The 22,700-nt window shown below is 37.6% G+C and overlaps 1 protein-coding gene across 2 annotated transcripts in view; it reads right to left on the reverse strand.

Moving 5' to 3' along the window:
* Positions 1-22,700, reverse strand: part of CDS1 (CDP-diacylglycerol synthase 1) — a 92,188-nt gene that overhangs the window by 22,360 nt on the left and 47,128 nt on the right. For both annotated transcript variants that reach the window (XM_081582181.1, XM_081582172.1), the window contains exons 6-12: positions 17,605-17,663; positions 15,672-15,754; positions 13,568-13,655; positions 10,890-10,958; positions 7,977-8,129; positions 6,474-6,593; positions 3,669-3,772 (exon numbers count right to left, since the gene is read on the reverse strand). In XM_081582181.1, the coding sequence (XP_081438307.1) occupies positions 3,669-3,772; positions 6,474-6,593; positions 7,977-8,129; positions 10,890-10,958; positions 13,568-13,655; positions 15,672-15,754; positions 17,605-17,663 (676 nt within the window). The remainder of the gene's footprint in view (positions 1-3,668; positions 3,773-6,473; positions 6,594-7,976; positions 8,130-10,889; positions 10,959-13,567; positions 13,656-15,671; positions 15,755-17,604; positions 17,664-22,700) is intronic.

A 22,700-nucleotide genomic window follows, 5' to 3' on the forward strand; every position in this document is an offset into this window, starting at 1 on the left:
ACTCAAATAGATCAGTGAATAAATCATATGCAAATAGATTAAATACTCCAATTAAAAAGACAAAGACTGTCAACTGGGTTATAAAAACAAACAAAATCCAGCTATACACTATGAGAAGAGAAACACACTTTAAATATAAGGGAAAAGGCACACAAGAAATAAAAAGATAGACAAAGAAATACTATGCATACATTAATCAAAAGTAGGCTGATGTAGCTATACTTACATTCAACAAAATAAGCTTTAAACAGGTAGTATATAAACATGGACATTATATGACATTAGGAGTGATTCAACAGTGTATACACTGTGTATACAACTACCACAACCTCAACATCTATAAAAACTGGGAGATTCTGACAAAGCTCTCTTCATAACTGACAGAATAAGCAGATGGAAAACCAAACCAAAAAATCAGTACAAAAGATTTAGCTAAATTCCCCCCAGTTGACTTACAACACTAATGCTGAAACTGCACAATGCATATTTGTCTCATGTACACATGGAATGTATATCTGAATAGACCATATGCTTGAGCACAAAGCAGGTCTCAATAAATACTAAATATTGAAATAACAGAGTATGTTTTCTGGTCACAGAATTAAAGCAAAAATCAATAAAGGAGAATGAGAAAATCTCCATTTCTTTGAAAGTGAATCAATGAACTTCTAAATAATCCCATATCAAAGAAGATATAATACTGGGGATCAAAAAATATTTGTAGCTGAATAATGAAAATACAAACGTGGGATGACAGTACTTAAGAGTATTAAAAAGAGCACTCAAAAAGCAGTAGTTAACAGGAAATATATAGTGTTAGATTAACATACTAGACAAGAAAGCTGAAAATCATTAACCTAAGCTTTACCTCAAGAAGCTGGAGAAGGAACAGAAAATTTAAACTTAAGAAAGGTAAAGGACACAAAACAGGAGAGAAAACCCAGAAATAAACCCATGCACCTATGGGCACCTAATCTATCACAAAGGAGGCAAGAATATACAATGGAGAAAAGACAGTCTCTTCAATAAGTGGTGCTGGGAAAACTAGACAACTACATGTAAAAGAATGAAATTAGAACTTTCTCTAACACCAAACACACGCAAAAAAATTAACTCAGATGGATCAAAGACCTAAATGTAAGGCTAGACACCATAAAACTCTTACAGGAAAACATAGGCAGAACAGTCTTTGACATAAACTGCAGCAAGATCTTTTTGGATCCACCTCCTACAGTATTGAAAATAAAAACAAAAATAAGCAAATGGGACCTAATTAAGCTTAAAAGCTTTTGCACAGCAAAGTAAACCACGAACAAAACAAAAAGACAACCCATAGAATGGGAGAAAACATTAGCAAACAAAGTGACTGACAAGGGACTAATCTCCAAAACAAACAGCTCATGCAGCTCTATGTCAAAAAAAAAAAACAGAAAGAAACAACCCAGTCAAAAAATGGGCAGAAGATCTAAATAGATCTTTCTTCAAAGAAGACATGCTGCTGCTGCTGCTGCTGGTAAGTTGCTGCAGTCGTGTCTCACTCTGTGCGACCCCAGAGACAGCAGCCCACCAGGCTCCACCGTCCATGGAATTTTCCAGGCAAGAGTACTGGAGTAGGGTGCCATTTCCTTCTCCAATGCATGAAAGTGAAAAGTGAAAGTGAAGTCGCTCAGTCGTGTCTGACTCTTAGTGACCCCATGGACTGCAGCCTACCAGGCTCCTCCGTCCATGCGATTTTCCAGGCAAGAGTACTGGAATGGGGTGCCATTGCCCTCTCCCAAAGAAGACATAGAGATGGCCAAAAAGCATATGAAAAGATGCTTAACATCACTAATTATCAGAGAAATGCAAATCAAAACTACAATAAGGTATCACCCCACACCTGTCAGAAAGCCCATCAGCAAAAAATCTACAAACAATAAATGCTGGAGAGGGTGTTGGTGGGAATGTAAACTGGTACAACCACTGTGGAGAATAGGATGGAGATTCTTTAAAAAACTAAAAATAGAGCTACCATATGATCCAGCAATCCCACTCCTGGGCACATATCCAGAGAAAACTGTAATTCAAAAAGATACAGGTACCCCCAATGTTCACTGCAGCACTATTTACAAATGTCCATCAACAGAGGAATGGATAAAGAAGATGTGGTACAGATATACAATGGAATATTAGTCATAAAATAGAAGAAAATAATGCCATTTGCAACAACAAAGATGGACCTAGAGAATATCACACTACGTGAAGTCGGTCAGACAAATATCATGGTATTACTCATATGTGAAATCTAATTTTAAAAAAATGATACGAATGAACTTATTTACAAAACAGAACACTCACAAATTTTGAAAACAAACTTATAATGTTTACCAAAAGGGAAATGCTGGAGGCAGGGGATAAATTAGGAGCTTGGGATTAACATGCACACACTACTATATATAAAATAGATAACTAACTAGGACCCACTCTATAGCATAGGGAACTCTACTCGATATTCTATAATAAACTATATGGGAAATGAATCTGAAAGAGTATGAATGTATGTATAACTGATTCACTTTGCTGTATACCTGAAACTAGCAACACTGTAAAGCAATTGTACACCAATAAATTTTTTTAAAAAGATAAAGGAAGGAAAGATGAGAAATGGAAAACAAACATACAACAGAAAAAGTTAAAGCCAGAATCTGACTCTTTGAAAAGATCAATGAAATAAACTCCTAACAAAACTGCTCAAGGAAAATAAAGGTTAATACAAAAATGCTCACACTACTATGGGTATATATTTAAAAAGCATATTTAGGGGCTATAAATATGAGTTTTCCTCCAAATAACAGGTTTTCTAGGCTCAGAAATATTCAAAACTACAGGTTTTCTAGGCTCAGACACCAGTAGAGACCATGATAAAAAAAAAAGTTAGCATGTGGTTGATGTGGTTAGCCTTTGCACCACAGACTGGCGTTTTAGGGCAGATCCAAAACATTAAAGTATAATAATGAGAATAAAGCACTCATATAAAATAGCAACACTCTCCAATCACCCTGCTTCACCTCTCCACTCCCACCCTCAACACACGCACACACCCATAAATCCCTCGGACTGCTTTATTTTCTCCATGGCTCTTACAACCACCAAACAAGCTATATTTGTCGTCCACCTCTGCCCCTTCTCCCTCCAACTTCCCAGTGAGAAAATAAGTTGAAGACGGGGACTGGCTTGTTTTGTCCTCTGATAAACTGTTTGTTTACATCAGTGCCGAGACCATTCCCCAGCACATAACAGATACTCAAGCAGTCACTGGTGGACTGGATGAATTATGTCCTCCTCTTTAACTCTCAGTGTTGCCTACCACCACAGTGTCCACAGTTGAGAAATGAAATCTCCTCCTGTTCCAAACCCAGCACCATTCATCCACACTGACTGAATTTTAACTCAGTCCTATTAGACCATGACATATACTATTTTTTAAGTTGTTCAAATCTAAGAAAAAATAATTACAATTTAACCATAGAGCCCAAGGCAACAGTGTGACACAGTTCCAGGAGCCACCGTTCCTTTCAATATTACGGAATGCCAATGACAGAAAAAGGAACTAATTCAAACTAATGCCTATGGAAATGAGAACTCAAAGATATCTATTAATAAAACATTTTTTAAAAATCTAAAAGTACCTTATAAAACTTGTGATGTACACATGCACAAAAGTTGCCATCAAGTACTGACAATCAAATCTGTCCATTATCCCACCATGTCCAGGAATGGTGTTTGCAAAATCCTTCAGAGAGAAAAAAAAAAAAAAAAACACAAACAAACATATTAGTAAATTCTCAAAAATCACCTGCTATAAAATTTCTGTCTGTAAGTGTCTCCTTGACATCATGGACTTCAATGAAAATACTTTACTATTGGATTTTCCTACTAAATATAAGGGCTTCCCTGGTGGCTCAGACAGTAAAGAATGCACCCACAATGCGGGAGACCTCGGTTCGATCCCTGAGTTGGGAAGATCTCCTGGAGGAGAGCATGGCAACACACTGCAGTATTCTTGCTTGGAGAATCCCCATGGACGAAGGAACCTGGCAGGCTACAGTCCACGGGGTCGCAAGGAGTCGGACACTACTGAGAAACTAAGCACACACAAATACAAACTTACTAGAACATATCCAACAGATTTAAACCGTTGTCTTTGGAATATGTTAGAATCGTGTTAGAATGATTCCTGAATTGACCCACAGCTTTCTTTGTTGTTGCTGTTTCCTTTTCAGGGATCCAACCCACACCCGCTGCAGTGGAAGCAGGAGAGTCTTAACCACTGAACTGCCGCAGAAGTCCCAAGCCAAAGCTATCAAATAACACTACTTAAATATTCATTCAATCTAGTACTGACTTTTTTCAGTTAATAAACTTTTTCTAAATAAAAAAATGCTATCAGCTATTACTAATTGTATATCCTGCTCTTCCGTTTTATCAGCAACTACTGGGAAGCTGCTATTTTAGTGTTACTGACAGATGTACAACTGGTTCTAGCTCATGCTTATCCTAATAGTTCTTACGCTGAAATAAATATTTTACTACTGTGATGAATATTTCTTCTTTTTTGTTTTAAGTGTCGGGGTAAAAAAGAAAATCAAAACAGCTAATTCATTTGGGACATGTTAGTCCCTTAAATGGCCCAATGGACGGACTGGTTCCTCAGCCTCTGCAAGCTGACTCTGGACAGATCTACCACGTGCATCAGTGCCCAGGAAATGGAAATGACCAACTGCTCTTCTCATTTACCCAGGCAACCTGAAACACCTCTATAATGTAACAGCAATTATACCTTCATTTCAGACATGAAAAGAAATCTCGTCATTCAACAAGAAACCTTGGATTGGAGACCTTTTAAAGCAAATAAAATAGCTAGTGGAAACTGCTGTATATAGCACAGGGAGCTCAGTTTGATGCTCTGTGATGACCTTGAGGGGTGGGATTTTAGTGGGGAGTGTTGGATGGAGGCTCAAGAGGGAGAGGAAATATGTATAGAGTAGATGCACATTGTTGCGCAGCAGAAACTAACATCACATTGTAAAGCGATTACGCATGTGTGCTGAGTCACTTCAGTCGTGTCCAATTCTCTGCAACCCCATGAACCATAACCCACTGGGCTCCTCTGTTCATGGAATTCTCCAGGCAAGAATACTGGAGTGGCAATCCAATAAATAGATACATGAAAATACTATTCTAAACATAACATTTCTTTCTTTGAAAAAATGATCGAAAAACTCTTGGGTTAATTTTTGCCAACACATTTCCTTCTGTCTTTCCCCTACTGACCCAAGCACAGGAGAGCCGTGGTGACTCAATTCTGCTCTACTGGTCTGCAGCCTTTTCAGGCCTCTTGTCTTGCACAGCTACTGCTGTGGTTCTTTGTGGATATAAATTATCTCCCCCAGTAGGTGGTGAGCATCAGCGTGGACATCTCGCACATTTCTGTATATTATATGCAGCCACCTAAGGTAGAATTTCCCCCAATGCAAGTGCTCTTTGAGTTCAGGTACTTATTTCCCTGGGTCTGGCCCCATCCACCTCTGTAGTCTGATCCACCCTCTACCGTGGCCATGCTCTTCTTCACCTTCCCACTGTGAAGGCTCCTCTGCTCCAGTGGACTCACTGGAACTCCCTTCCTTCGATTTCTCTGCAGGACTCATCATCCTTTCCCCAGATCCCTGCTCAAACGTCACCTCCTCAGGAAGCCTGCCCTGACTGCCCCACCTTCAGAAGCCACTCTAACTCCCAATGGCACAACATTCAGTCTTAGTGAAGCCACGTGAGGAGAACTGAGATAACAGGCCAATTATTTCATCTATGAGACTCTAACTTAAAACACTGGGCTGATTTTAACTATCTGGAATGGGGACCAGCAGACTATGTCCCACAGACCAAATCCAGCCCACTACCTGTTTTCTGTAAGTAAAGTTTTATTAAAACACAGCCACACCCATTCACTGACATTTTGTCCATGGGACTCTCTCACTACCGTGGAAGAGTTCAGAGTTAAGCAGTTTGCAACAGCGCTACTATTAACATATGACTTGGCCTTTACAGAAACAGTCCACTGCCCCTTGATCTGCAGAATCCACAGTCACAGATCCCAGGACTCTCCTGCACGTCCCTTCATATGAGACGGTGACAGGACACTACACTTAACACAATTCATGGCAGGATTCTTGGATGAACACCTGAAGGACCAAGATTCTGTTAAGTGACACATGCCATTTCAAGAAGAGAGGGTGACGTGATACTTAAAGATGCATTAACATGGCACGACCAAAACCTAACAAGGAAGAAGATACTCTGTGAGGCTGACACATATAGGGTGAAAAAGTTTTTACCCAGGGGCTTAATGTGGGAGACCGAAAGAGAACCAAATTCCAACACTCTTACACTCTCTAAGTATATTCTATAACACTCTAACAAAGAATCTAAACACACACCTTGATTTTGAAAGCTCTTTTGAATCCGCTGGCAAAGAAGCCTCCGAATGGACCAATCAAAGATGCAAACGTGGAAAGAGCGATGCTGTGTATCTGGAAAGGATACATGCTCAGTGTTTCCTAAAGAGGTTAAAAGAGATAAAAAAGGAGAGGGGTTGGCGCTAACTGCATGAGAAATATATCTGAGCATGCCGCCTAAACCAAGAACCATGATATAGATAGTAAGTCAAGAGCATATGCCATATTTTTATTAATTTCACAAATTTTCAAGATCACAGAAAAAAAATAAATGTCGTAAGCTCTTATTACTATCCTCTGTTTATTCAGCCTACACGCCCCATTCCCTCTGTAAGCACACTGAAAGCACCGGGTGTGCTAAAATTTAACAGGCTGCTTTCTAATCTGTCTAGAGACATACATCACTTGGGCTGTAGGATTATAAAAAATCAATTAATTTCTGAAACTTTTTTACAGTTGTTTCTGTAATTATATAATGTATATTTTGATTGTGCATTTTATTTCACTTTAGTTTTATATGACAAAATGAGGGGAAAGTTGATCTTTCTTTAAAACTTAAGTTATATGCTGTGGAAACAACCTGAAAATGAAATGCTTAAAAAGACTGCCAAAATGAGCATCAGGAAGACAATTATAAAAGATTTGGAGAGGAAACCATAAAAATCGAGAAGAATTCTACAAATTATTTCATAAATTCTCCGTTCTTATTCCACTTTAAATAAACTGAAATTACACATTTGAGAAAGTACATCATGGGTGTGATTTACAAAAGATCACTAAGAACTCCAATCTTTGGACTTGTTCTCAAAGCAATGGGCTTATCCCAATCAAAAATTGACAGATCAAAGAATTCTATAGCAGATAACAGATGTCTTGAACATTGAAAAAATTCTTGGAATCAGTGTATCAAGCATTCAAGTAGAGAAATAATTTGTTGGTTAACCTTTTTTTCTCAAAAATTAACTTCAGTTAACAATTAAATGTTTCAGGGAATCCCTGAAACAGGTGGTCCAGTGGTTAGGACTTAGCGCTTTCCCTGCTGGGGCCTGGGTTCAATTCCCGGTCAGGGAATTAAGATCTAGCAAGCCATGAGGCACCACACACAAAAAAAGTGTTAAACTGAGTCAATTTATACCAGTTACACATAAAACTCATTATAACTCATCATTGCTTTGTAGAAATCTAAAGGATGCTGAAAAATGTTTCTAAGACAAACACAAAATAAATTACCACCAGTATTCAAACCATCAGGCAAGTAAGTTTCTAACAGATAATTGGTTTATGATAGCAATATTCATTTTATGTTCAAGAAGGGGAAACCCCAAGAGAATAAGATATACGATTGATGCCAAGCAGTCAGTGAAACTGATTTTGTATTCTAGAGCTAAAAATTCTGTAGAAGTTGATTTCTTGTGAAAATCTTAATTCTACTTTTAAAGGAAGCTTAATCTTCGGGAGGGAAGATCCCTCCCACGTTTATCTTACCCGTCTCAACACTGCCTTCAGAAAGGGAGGAAGTGAGTAACTCTGAAGCTGAAAAAGTTCTGAGGGTTCACACTCTGTAACGAAGGAGTTTACATCACTTCGGTATTCCACTGGGCAGACAAAGTACTGGTATTTGGATAACACGTAAGCAGCCTAAATAATAAAGCAAGCGTTCATAAAACATTAAATGAAATAGAAATTTGTATATATTAAATTTTTAATGTATATATGTTATGTGTCAGAAAGGCCAGAAGCAGAATGCCAGGCTTTCCTTGCATTCTCATTCTGCTATGTATTTTTAAAGTTAAATGATCATAAGTGACACAATAAAAGACTTTGAAAAGCCATCAGGAAACTAAAAATTTTTGAAAATCAGTGTTATTATAATCTCAGTATGATGACAATAAGAAGAGGGAAAGAGAAAAAGATAAAAAGAAGCTGATTTGAGCATTTAAACAAGCATTATTATAGCAAGGCTATACTTTTTTTAAGAACGTATTTAATGTCAACAGAAGCTAATAATTATAAAGATATGGGACAGTACAGGGCTGAAGTTTCTTACATAAAGGTTATATTAATTTCATCAAGAAAAAATAACCAGTAATTCAAAATTGCTAAGAAAACAGCACAGGTGAAAAACCCAGAAAATGCTTACTAAATTATTTTTTCTCAGGGTGCATCACTGCAATTTTTAAAGCTATCTGTTCTCAGCCACAAAAGAAGATACATAAAAGCAAAATATCTTATTATAAATTTAAAGTGCTAGTTCATTTCTTTCTCTTACAGACACTCACACCATTGTATTGCTCAAGAAGGGTTAACAGAAGTGCAAATAGAGAGTGGATATATATTGATTTTGCTTCCAAACAACCAGTTTTCTCAAAATTACTTATTATATATATATATATATATAATTTTCCTCATTATTTTGTCATGCATTACATTCTTACAGGATAGCTCTTTATTTTCTTTGGTCCTGTCCTTGGTCCTATCCAATGATATGGCTGTTCTTGTAGAATTTCTAAATTGTCTTTAATGATACCAGATTCTTGCAGTAGTATTTAACTTAATAATATTCTAGTTATCCTTGCTTCATACTGTATAAACATTGGATAGGACCAGGTCCCTTTCCATTATCCTATTTATCAATTATTATCTCATCAACATTCTACCAAATAAACACTGGGATAATTTTTTAAATTCTATTGGAATTTTCACTGAGAATGAACTAAACTGATAAACAAAGGAATTATGATGGTTTTCCCATCCAGCCTGGCTCATTTCCATTTATTTGTGTATTTGCTCCCTCTCAAAGCCCCATATTGTTAGTAACTACTCTCTATTTGGCTACAGAATACATTCTAGAACTGTTCAGGGACATGGCTTAAAAATTAAACTTCCTGACAGTAATTTTTTGGTATATTTATCTGATATCCAGCCATTTTTCTGTACCTTTTCTTGATTCTCACAAGACACCTTTGAATAAAAACCTAAATTCCATAATTATACACTATTTTTTAAAACATTAACAATATCCAGTATTCACAGCTAAAAGTGAACATCAATTATTTTTAACAAAATTTTTCTGTAAACTGGGCTCAGAGCCGCAAACATCCATTAAGTCAATTGGCTGGCACAAGTGAAGGAGGCCAAACTCTTCAACATCATTGGCAGTCTCTGCTTTTACTCAAAGCCACCGCCTGTCCCAGTACCTGTGTCCCCCAAAGGCTGCACAGCTGTTAGAAACTACCAGAATACAACAGAGGGTCTCAAGCCTACCTGTGTATGAGAATCAGCTGAGGGAGTTAATTGACCTGGTGGAGGGCTGGGACATGGAGGTTTAAAAAGCTCCCCAGGTGATTCTGATACAGGCCAGGATAAGAGCTGCTGGGCTAGAGAATACAGGCATACCTTGTGCTATTGCACTCACTTTATTGTGCTTCCCAGGTTTTGTGTTTTTAACAAATTGAAGGTTTATGGCAACCCTGCCTCAAGCAAGCCTAACAGCACCATTTTTCCAACAGCAAGACTTTAGTGGAGGAAGTAACTACAAATGTGGTAAAATAGGAAAAGAACTGCAATTAGAAGTGGAGCCTGAATAAGGGATGAACTGCTGCAATCTCCCTATACAACTTCCATGGATGAGGAATTACTTCTGATGAATGAGTAAACAAAAGTGGTTTCTTGAGATGAGCTCTATTCCTGGTGAAGATGCTGTGAAGACTGTTGAAATGACAACAAAGGCGATAGACTATGACATAAACTTAGCTGATAAAGCAGCAGCAGGATTTGAGAAGACTGACTCCAATTCTGAAAGAAGTTATGCTGAGGGCAAAATGCTATCAGCATTGCATGCTACAGAGAAATCCTTCACGAAAGAAGAGACAATCAACATGGTGTACTTCATTGTTGTCTTATTTTAAGAGATTACCAGAGCCACCTCAACCTTTAACAACCACCATCCTGATCAGTCAGCAGCATCAACATCAGGGCAAGGTTCTCCACCAGCAAAAAGATGATGACTTACTGAAGACTCAGATGATGGTTAGTTAGCATTGGTGGGGGAGGGGGGGAGGCTGTAAAGTATTTTAAAATTAAAGTATGTATATTGTTCTTTAAGATATAATGCCATTCCATACTTAAAGGACTACCAGTAAAATGTAAATGTAACTTTTATACACACTGGGAAACCAAAACATTCGTGTGACTCACTTTAACCCCACTACTTGCTTTATTGTGGTGGGCTGGAACTGAAGCCACGGTATCCCCAAGGTATGACTGTGGATTCTGTTGAGTGGGCTTCAGTTACTACATTATTAGCATTTTATGGTTTAACGCTTTTAGGTTTAGAATAGATTAATAAACTTGCTACCATTTTTCAAAATATAAAATAAAAATCCGAGTAAAACTCACAATGAATCCAAAGATAACTGTGGAAAAGAAACCACCAATGAATCCTTCCCAAGTCTTCTTAGGAGACAACTGAAAAAGATATTTATTTTTTATATTAAATAAAATTAGACAATAAAATTTAAAAGAATTACTGCACTCACAAAACACAGATACATATGTTCAGTGAATTCCCATAATACCCTGTACACCTCTCCTTTTTCTCATATTGGAAAGACTTTGCAACGCTTTTTCCTTCAGTCCATGATTGTGTTTTATTTGTGCGAATCTCTCTAGTAGAGTCTATCACGTATTAGGCCCTCATACATCTGACATACTGTGAATATGTGTTTCTATAAATTGCCACAATTTGTCTTCATCACTCAAAGGACTATAAACTCTATGCTGAAATAATTGTCCCATGATGTTCATGCTTATATAAACTCCCAGAATAATGTAGTTCTTGAAATAAGGCTGAGATCTATTCATTCTAAGTATACATGGTCTGTGTTGACTCACTACTGATCCTAAGTAGGATGAGTGCAATATACGGACACTGCAGAACCCCAGACCATCACATACTCCCGAATGCCATGCTGACAACAGACCTCTTTCTGAAATGGCAAAATCCTCCATAGCCCAGGCACAGATTAGCCCCACAAGTGGGCACATATCCTTCCTTTGGTCAGAATATGTCCTTCTCTATGAAGAAATATATTGTGCTTCTAAGGATACTTTTGTATACCTTTGCAATTTGTTTCAGATTGCAATTATTGCTTATTAGTCCTTGGAGCATTCAGGGAGAGAAATCTGGAGGAAAGTCTTGAACTTGGTGAAGCAGGGGTAGGAGAAAAAGATTTAGGAGTAGACAGTGCTAACTGCTGAGATGCTCTGGAAAATAAGGACTCGGTAAGGGTTCTGATCATCAGGGAAGCACTCTGGTGGACTCTGTGATCCTTTCAGTGGATCAGTGAGGACAGAAGCCAAACAAATAGCAGAGGGAAGATTCTGACAGAAATGGGTAATATGCTAAAGTACATGAAGTTTACAAAGCACAAAGCCTTTCTTGACCAATCTGACAACAATTCCATCATAGGTAAGTGACTGGTATACATCATCTCTTAGGGTAATTCACTATTATTGTCATGAAACAGCAGCTGACTCAAATTCAAAAGTGCCTGCTGATTATTTTAAAGAGAGTTTATCAAATTAAATTGAGCCTATCATATTGATTTCAGGACTAACTTGCTTAATTACATATGGCTGCACTATGCAACTAATTCAGCCTTGTAATTCACTATAAACTGACGCTTAAAATCAGACAGTAAGTCTTCTACAGCCTCTGAGGGCTCTTGAGTCAACAACTTCTCAGCTGGTATAGAAGCCTTGACTACTTCACCACTCGCTCTTGTGCTGGAGCAACTTTAGAAACTTTAAAAATATATAATTTGCTGGCCAGTGTCCCTACAGCTCAGCTTGATGCTATGTACTGGACTCCTATGTGGGGAAGAATTTAAGGAAGGCATTTTTGAAGGACAGGCAGTCCACACACTCTTCTGGGAATGATAAACTATCTTCTGGGAATGATAAACTATCCTCACATCACTCTGAACAAACAGGTTTTCTATCTGAATAATTGTATCAGTTCCTGCAAAAATGCCTTCATATCATAACATCAAAACAGCCACTTAACGCATTTGTGGGAATGTCATAAAAGACCTGGCCCAATATATAAACCAAGTAATTCCTTTATAAAGCCCCAAAATAAAAAGCTTTACTTTTTGAAGCAACCAGTTCTATAAAATGGTCTGTCTTTATATGAGAAATTGATTTCTTTCTTTTTTACCCCAGATGGGAACTTAAAAATTACTTCACTTCCTTCTTTGCCTCCATTGACTATTGTGCTGTGCTAAGTCACTTCAGTCGTGTCCGACTCTTTGCGACCCCACGAACTGTAGCCTGCCAGGCTCCTCTGTCCATTGGATTCTCAGGGCAAGAATGCTGGAGTGGGTTGCTGAGCCCTCCTCCAGGGGATCTTCCTGACCCAGGGATCGAACCCTCGTCTCTTAAGTCTGCATTGGCAGGTGGGTTCTTTACCACTAACACCACCTGGGAAGCCAAACAGAACCAAATCTAAAACAAAACAACATGGTCTCCTCATGTATATTTTCTGGTCTCTAATCTTCACTTTTCCTTATCACTTGCATTATTCATCCATGTTTTATTGTAGAACCTCAATTCTTTTTTGAAATGAATTTGGGTATAAAAGTCTTGCAAATGGACATGAGTCTGTGATGCTGGTATATTATACACCCTCAAACAACTCAGTAAAGGAGACAAATGAGATGGCTGGAGAGGAAAGCAACATCAAGGACAGGCCTGTTTGGAGGGTTGTTGGGGAGGAGAATAAAAAAAAACCACATGACAGCCAAGGGAAAGAAGCCAGCGGAAAATGACATGAGCCTTCACAGGAGAGGATGAATGACAGAGGAGTCAAGAGACTAGCTGATGAAAAACCCAGACGGAATCATTGGGAAATACAGACTTCTGCCCTCAACACTGTGGCTGCTGAGGGTAGCTAAGGAAAATCAAAGTGCCTCAGAAATCAACAACGTGTAACAACACCAAACTTTTGGAAATTTTTTCCAGTAGCTCATCATCTAGGTTATGGTAAGGGCTTGCCTGTGGTGTTTTTCCATTACCTTGATTAATGGAGTTCTTCCAAAAAAAAATCCAAAAATGTAAGCAGTTATATCATTGCAAATAACACTTGATATTGGAACAAGGAACCTTAAAAAAAAAAAAAAAAAAAAGCAGAAAGAAGTCTGTAAGATTAAATGGCAAATATTTACACAGGTTGTGACTCACAATGAACCAATGCAATAACTCTTTGGATGACACTGAAGCCTAGTCCAGAACATAACACATGCTAAGAGATGGACAGACACAATAAATATCAACCAAATTTGCCCATTTAGCAGTTAGGCAGAGCAAACTCTATAAACATACTAGAAGAATATTGCTAGTGAAAATATTAAATAACCAACTTAATTTGACAGTTAATCAATTTCTATAGCTATGGACTTTCAAATTTCCATTTTATGAGGAATGCCAACTAAAAACTGTCACTTGCCATCTGGCTCTACAAGGATTAGGTCACTAGTCATTGCCACTGCTGACCTCTGCTGACCTTTAACACATTCTGAAAGGAGTTCAGGGCAGAGATCAGGAATGAGGCACACTGTGCTCCAGGAAAAACTGGCAGAACAGGCCCTCAGAGAGTTAGACATTTTTTTAGGAGATTTTATGAGGCCAATTTCTTACGTCAGACTCACTCTCATCTCTAGAAAAGCACTAAAATCATTAACAGAGACAGTTGCTCCTCATGACTAGTAGCAACCTTCTGCCAAAATGCCTGCTTGATGGCATGTGTCCCCTTCACTAAAACCATATATATACTGACCTCCCCTCTGACCTCCTTAGAGCAGTTCCTCGAGCTATCTGAGAAACTGTCTCAGAGTTATCTGAGAAACTGTCTCTGGGCTATATAGCCCTCATTTGGCTCCAAAGAAAACTTACAACTCTCACATCATGCATCTTTTTTTTTTCAGTCAGTAGGAACAAGTTACAGTAGTATAAAGAATTTTTTAAAAACAGCCTTTCAAAAAATAGAAATGAGTCAGCCAGAGCATAATCTGATAAACTTACACCAAACTCTTAGTCCAATTATCAGTTTTAATTCTATCTTAGCCTACAGTGGCATTAAACCCTACTAACTGTACAGAACCTACTAGTTTCAGTGATTGCCTCCCATCAATGAAAAATTTGCATATGGAAGGCAGTCTTAAAATGATTCCAATTTTTTGCACACACATACATAAAAAAAACACCAACCTGTCAAGGAAACAAATTTATCTTTACTAAACTTACCAATTATAAAAGTTCTTAGTTACTGTGTTTTAAAAGAATGTGGAGAAAATACGGTCAGATTTCTTAAAATCTTTTCTCCACTCTTATTTTTAATTAATAATAATTGTTTTAACTTAAGTTAATTTTTAACTAATAATGCTTTCTCAATCTGCAACCCACTCCAAGTAGGTTACTAGAAAGTAACTCCAAATACTTGAAACCTGGACACTCTACACCTATACAAAGGCAGAGGAGAACTAACCCACCTTTCACCCAGAGAAAACGCACTGTCAGCTCACTGTCTGCTGAAAAGTAAACTTTCCCCTTCTTTTTGCATTCCACATAAACAGTAAACTCTTTTTAAACTCGAGTCTTTGTTTTTAAAGAAGAGTCATATTAAAGTGTAGTAACACCTGAAAATGTATTTAATTATTTGGAGCTTTTATGAGGGCTTTCTGCATTTTATTGGAAACCTGAAAAAGGAAGTTTTCCAGTTGATAACAAAGCATTTGTCTTCAGTTGTCAAACAGTTAGAAAGTGAAGTCACTCAGTCGTGTCCGACTCTTTGTGACCCCATGGACTATAGCCTGCCAGGCTCCTCCATCCATGGGATTTTCCAGGCAAGAATACTGGAGTGGGTTGCCATTTCCTTCTCCAGGGGAATCTTCCCGACTCAGGGATCGAACCCGGATCTCCTGCATTGCAGGCAGACTCTTTATGGCCTGAGCCACCAGGGAATCCAGTCAAACAGTTAAGGGGAACTTATTTTAATGGAATAGAGGGACAACAAATAGGACATTTTAGTAGAAATCCCCGTAAGACACTGTCCAGCGTAAAAGAGCTTTAAAAGTGCTATAAACATATATAAATATAAAGCAGCATATACTTTCCCCTTACCATATCATGCCTTCAAACAGATTTTGGATGACAAGATGTGACTGAGTAACTGTTATCAGTAAGGTGACATGAGTCCATGCGAACTGTTAATAGCCCAACAACACAACAATCAGTAAGCACAAGAGATCAGGGCAGGCCACGAAGCAACAGCAATTCTGAAACACAAATTTCTAGCACGACTACTGGTCAAATTTCATTAAGATAAGGTCATACAAAATAAATGCCATTAGTAAAGTACATTCATTTTGGTGCCTCCTGAAACCAGAGAACCATGAAAAGTATTCAACAAAGTAACCTTAATTTATATGAAAATGGAATGCTAATAATACCAAGATACACTTTTAAATTTAAAAAGACATATTAAAAAATAAACCATCACCTTGAGTCTTGAGATTAAAGTGGTAATGACAAGTTTACAGTATTGCTATGGCATTTAGATAAAAACTAAAATTTTACTTTGACTGCATTCTCTAGTTACTAGAAATGCTGAAAACGATTTTTCCCTGAGTTCACTATGGTTAACGTTTTCCCATAAAGAGTTATTTATAATTTCAAATGATTCAAACCAGCAGGGATCAATTGCCCTTAAATCCAATCTTTTCATACTTGAAAGCTGATCTTCACAGCTCTGTTCAATGACAGTATTCCATTTTAAATTGTCAAAAGGCCTCTGTTTCATCAATCCCATCTATCCTGAGAGACAACCACTTTAGCTACTTTTAGCATCATTAATATGAGTAGAATGTGAACAAAAAGGGCTAATATTTCTATGTATTAGTCTCATAAATTTTTTTTCTTTTCTTGCTGCACAGCATATGGGATCTTAGTTCCCCAGTCAAGGATCAAACCTGCAACCCCTGCACTGGAATTGTGGAGTCTTAACCACTAGACCACCAGGGAAGTCTCTTGTAATTTTCACTGAAAGTTATAAAAGGACTTTTCAAAATTCTTATGATTTTCATTTATTCATAGTAAACCTATCTTCCATTTCAGCAAACAGTGTAGTACGTTGGTTGTTCTGTTTTGTTTTCATCTGCTTGAGTGATCTAGTTCTGTCTTAGATTGCTTCAATATGCATAAGTGATTTTTCCCAATAGGTACCATTTATATTTTCATAGCAGATTCTATTATTTCTAATTTGTCTTGATGGTTTCTAGATTTTCACTGAGAATTTTACTGTTTTTTTTTTTTCTTCTCAAGATCCCCAGAAATTAGAAATGTAAGAGATACTCTAATTTTCCAGCAATGGTGCTCAGCAGGATGTCTTAACGGGGAAAAGCAAAGCAAGAAGAATAGAAATTATACCTCAAATTTACAACAAACTTAGCAAATACATGAATTTATAGATACTACATTTGTCATTTTACACTCTTATCATTAGCTATCTTTTAAGGAAATAAGAGGTCATCATATACAGTGATACATTTCATAAGACACTGAACACTGTTCAAGGATACCCTGAAGGAAATACTTCTGGCCAAAACGAATCATGCAACTGTATAACTAACCATAGCTACCAGGAAAATGTAAGCTCTGTTCCGCTTATGCCTAAGCTAAGCACAAGTAAACACAGGTCCTTTCCATACAAATATACGATAGATGTTTCTGAGACTTATTAACTGTTCAGGAGACTATGGAAACATCTCAAATTTCTACAGATTTAGGGAATCCAAATACTTGACTTTAATTTTACAGCCTTTGAAAATATTCAAAGGAAAAATTTTTAGGAAACTTTGGAAACAGTTAAAAATTTTGAATCTTCAAAAAAATTTTCAACTTCAAACATTTATAAATATTAGTCATCCAAAATTCAAATACCCCCCACATTTAGGCAATTAGCAGATTAGATCCTATTTTCTCACTACAGAAAAAAATAATAAAGGTGAAGCTTTTTATTACATATAGTAACTACAAAATAATGGTTAATACACACCATATAAAACTGCAGACGGTAATGTTTCTTCACCAAGCTCAGCACAAACATGCAGAAACCTGTTCAAGAACAAAAACATGTGCTTGTTGTGTAATCTGTTACAAATTTTAAGATTCAACGAGTTCATATAAGCCAAATTTCTATACCACATCTAGCTATATGTTGGCTACTCACTCATACACCATTTCTCCTACTCTTACATTACTGTTGAGTCACTACATCTTGTCCAACTCTTTGCAACCCCATGGATTGTAGCCTGCCAGGGTCCTCTGTCCAGGGGATTTCCCAGGCAAGAATACTGGAGTAGGTTACCATTTCCTTCTCCAGGGGATCTTTCTGGCCCAGGGATCAAACCCTGGTCTCCTGGACAGGACTCTTACATCAAGCATTTTAAACAGAAGTTTCTTGAGGGAAATGATCCTGTATTCTCCAAAATGCCTGATATAGTCCATGGCATAAATTCAATAAACATCTCCTACATTAATTAAGTGAGTCAGTCCCTTGCTAACATGTGGACATGGGAAATTGGACCCTGAATTTCAGTTCACTAAAATGTATTCACTGTATCAGTCCACCAAGTATATATATAGAATGTTTAAATCTCCACATAAAATAAAAATTAATAATTATTATAGCAGCTAATATCTATTGAACACTTATTATGTTCCATGTACTTGTCCAAGCATTTTATAAGTATTAACTCATTTAATCCTTCCAACATTCCTATGATGTAGTTACCTATTATTATCTCCATTTTACAGATGAAGAGAAATAGACAAAGAATTTTATTAATTTACTGTGGATCATGGAGCTAAAAAGGAGTTAAACCCTCAGATTCTATTGACCCTTAAGAGTCATGTGGTTCCATAAACCATTATCCTCAAGATTCAGGTTAAGAGTGATTTGAAAATTCTTAGAAGCATATTATAATGATTACAGTAAAACAAAATACTCAACAATTTCAAGATGCACAAACAGTATTTGTGTTTCTGTCTATAGTCTATAAATTAATTACAATAAAATTTTACTAAATAAAAATTCTACCTAATGAACTTTTGCTGTTGTTGGTTAGTTGCTAAGCTGTATCTGACTCTTTCACGATCCCATCGACTGTAGCCCACCAGGCTCCTCTGTCCATGGGATTCTCCAGGCAAGAATACTGGAGTGGGTTGCCATTTCCTTCTCCAGGGGATCTTCCAAATCCAGGGATCAAACCTGCGTGTCCTGCATTGACAGGCAGATTCTTTACCACTGAGCCACCTGGGAAGCCCACTAATGAAGCAGAAATCTAATAATTCTATGTTAAATAATGAGGCGGCACTATGATACACTTTTTGCCCACTACATCAGTAAAGTTCTGAAGATAATTTTTTTTTACAGAAGTAGATGTTAGAAACGCATGAGCCAAGTTTAATTTCAGCTAAACAGCCATGCATGCATTCTATTCGGCAATATCTTTAGAGAATGAGTTCTCTGAGATAGAAAACGAATGGTCAACTAATCTATCCCATGTGAAATAAACACTAGACTTTGCATATCTAAGACGTACTTACCAAGGGAGTTCTACCCACTAGAGTAAGCAAGGTTGACACTACTCTGACCAGAGCACAGAACCAAACGGCAACTACCCGCACCTATTTTTGGATGACTGATTTGAAATGTCAGTGTAAAGGGTGATGGTAAAGGAAGAGAATGCATACTGGCTCGCAGATCCTATCTCACTTCCCATTTACCACCTGTAGAATCTGACTGGTTCAACTGCAAAAGAAATATGGAAACATTTTCTGAGAGGCGAACTGAGACATATCTCACTTTCCTCAGAGAAAGAAAGGAAGTGGGGGGGGGCACTAAAACACGGAATTCTTGGCATTAAAATCACCTGTAGCATAAAAGACTGTCTTTTAAAATCATTGCTTTTAAATTTTTCTTCAATAGCAGGAAGATTTCTTTTGTGGCTTAAGAAATAATGAAATTTCTATGCTGCTTTATGCCTCTGGTCCACGGTTATAGGTGAACATAGATTGGACTTGGTTCAGAGGCTAAGGTGGGCTTCCCTTGTGGCTCAGCTGGTAAAGAATCCACCCGCAATGCGAGAGATCTGGGTTCAATCCCTGGGTTGGAAAGATCCCCTGGAGAAGGGAAAGGCTACCCACTCCAGTATTCTAGCCTGGAGAATTCCATGGACTGTACAGTCCATGGGGTCACAAAGAGTCGGACACGACTGAGCACCTTTCACTTTCTTCACTTTCCGAGCTAACAAGGTCAAAGCAACTCAGCGTCAAGACTGAGCTGAAAACCTCTAGAAACTCCCCTTCTGTCAAAAAAGCCCTTTCCGGCTCTCCCAGCACAACCTCGGGAAATTCTCAACACCATTAATTATGAATTATCTCCTCACAAACACTACTCCAACATGTATGGTTTTCTTGTTCTTGAAATTATATACCATTCACCCTTAAGCATTTCTTCAAACAAAATTACCAGCAGATTCATTCAATACTTTCCTGATGATCATTTTATCCAGGACAGTCTTGGCAACTCAGTTTTAGCTGATCCAATTTTATGGTTAAATCCACCAGTAAAACACAGCTTTTTAGGGTGCACTAATAAATGGGGCTTCCCTGGTGGCTCAGAGGGTAAAGCGTCTGCTTGCAATGCGGGAGACCTGGGTTCTATCCCTGCATCAGGAAGATCCCCTGGAGAAGGAAATGGCAACCCGCTCCAGTACTCTTGCCTGGAAAATCCCATGGACAGAGAAGTCTGGTAGGCTACAGTCCATGGGGTCGCAAAGAGTCGGACACGACTGAGCGACTTCACATTCACAGTAAAGGATATAACTATCTGGCTATATTAAAATAATACTGTTCTTGGAATCTGGGGGAGGAGGATGTAAACTGTTTTCCTAGCATATCTAAGGTTAAATATTATTGTCAAAGAAAAAGAATCCAAAAATGAGACACATGCATTTACTTCTTCATTCACAGCCATTTTCTGTTTAAATGAAATACATACATGCTATATTTCAATGAACTATGGAAAGGATAACTTTGCATATTTGGATCCATGGTTTTACTTTTTTCCCAATTAACAAAGAACATTTATATGGTTATATTTCCAATTAAAATCATAGGATTTGTTAAAGCAAAATGTTCACTGAAAAAGTTTCCTAAACATACAGTCTTGATATATAACTATTTTTAGTTACACTTACTGATTACCAGTTATATACACAGCACTGTGCCTGGTGCTGTCAGTGCAAAGATATATCTTGTGGCCCAATATCAAGGAGTTCCCAGGAGGTTAGGGAGACCAAGTTTCCCAATAGACTTAAGAGAGGTATATTCAGAAACCATAAAAAAGAATGAGATGTCTAAGGAGTCAAGTGAATTGAAGAAGAAAAAAAGACATTGAAAAGTCCGAAAGATGTGATAGAGGGAATTTCAGAAAAAGTAGACAATTGAAAAATATTTATTGAGCACTTAAGATGCAGACACAAAATACGAAAAAATGGATAAGACAGTCATTCCACTCAAGGAGCTCATACTTTAATTGAAGAGACAGAAAATATAAAGAAATAATAGTTTTTTTAAATTTCTTATTGTTGATTAACCAATTCAGTAAACAAATGCAGTCCTTAACTCAAAAAACAAAGACAGACCCAGGATTATATACTGGAGGTTACTGACTCATTGATTACTTTTTTATGTGGCTGTGGCTTTTTTCATTACACTTCGCTAACTAACCAAAACTTTGAAATGTTTCAAACATCGTATTCAACAATTCAGAAGCACACCACTTTATGTGTTGCCATATTCAGACACTAAAATACAACTGAGGTGTTTTAAAGAAGTTTAAATATGCAGTGTAGAAATTCACACAAATCAACCATTATATTAGCTAATATATGGAAAAAGTTTTCCTTTAATCTGCATAGTGAGTTTAAGGTATACACAAGACTGATATGTAAATAGTTTATAATCATGTTTAATTAAAAAACTGTAAGTGGGAAGGCTTCCCTGGTAACTCATGGTAAAGAATCCACCTGCCAATGCAGGAGACATGGGCTTGATCCCTGGTCCAAGGAGATCTCACAAGCCATCATGGAGCAACTAAGCTCATGAGCCACAACTACTGAGCCTGTGCTCTTGAGCCAATACTATGCAACAAGAGAAGCCACCACAACGAGAAGCCCACGCACCACAACTAGAGAGTAGCCCCTGCTCACGGAAACTAGAGACAGCCCATGCAGCATAGAAGATCCAGCACAGCCAAAAACAAACAAGCAAAAAATAAATATATATACGGTTTCCTGCATAGCTCAGGTGGTAAAGAATCTGCCTGCAATGCTGGACACCTGGGTTCGACTCCTGGGTCGGGAAGATTCCCTGGAGAAGGAAATGGCAACCCACTCCAGTATTCTTGCCTAGAGAATCCCATGGACAGAGGAGCCAGGCAGGCTACAGTCCATAGGGTCGCAAGAGTCACACACGACTTAGCTCTAGCTTTCTTTTCTTTTCTATATACACACACACACATACACACACATATAAACTATAAGTGGTTTTGGAGATACAATCCTTTATGAACATTGATTTGTGACATCTTTCAAAGATTTCATCTACATCCTTTGACATGAAAGATAAACAGGATGTTTGAAAAACAAAAAAAATTCTTAATCATGGATTAATTTTAGCCATAATTTAATTTTATACTGTCCAGTGATTTTTCTTGAATTCAAAGTATTATATTCAAGTCATAACCTCTCCTTAAGGGTTTTAAAAAAGAAATCAAAATAGTTAGCCATGCACAAATACAAGCAAAAAAACCTGACTAAACATAATATGCCTTTAATGTGCTTCTCACTAGTTGGCTAAAGAGATCTTAAGATGATGATATTATGTTTAGATGTGCATGTTCTCAGCCTCTTGATCATTCATCCAGTAAATGTGTGGAACCTAAATCCCAGACCCTGTATTAGACATCAGGAATTTAAAAAAACAAGAGAAACACAAAGTGGGTGCTGATGACCCTTTGCTGCTAAGTCACTTCAGTCGTGTCCGACTCTGTGCGACCCCATGGACGGCAGCCCACCAGGCTCC

This window comes from Giraffa tippelskirchi, chromosome 1 (genome assembly GCF_054371585.1).
Source record: "Giraffa tippelskirchi isolate mGirTip1 chromosome 1, T2T-mGirTip1v1.2.pri, whole genome shotgun sequence".
NCBI lineage: Eukaryota > Metazoa > Chordata > Mammalia > Artiodactyla > Giraffidae > Giraffa > Giraffa tippelskirchi.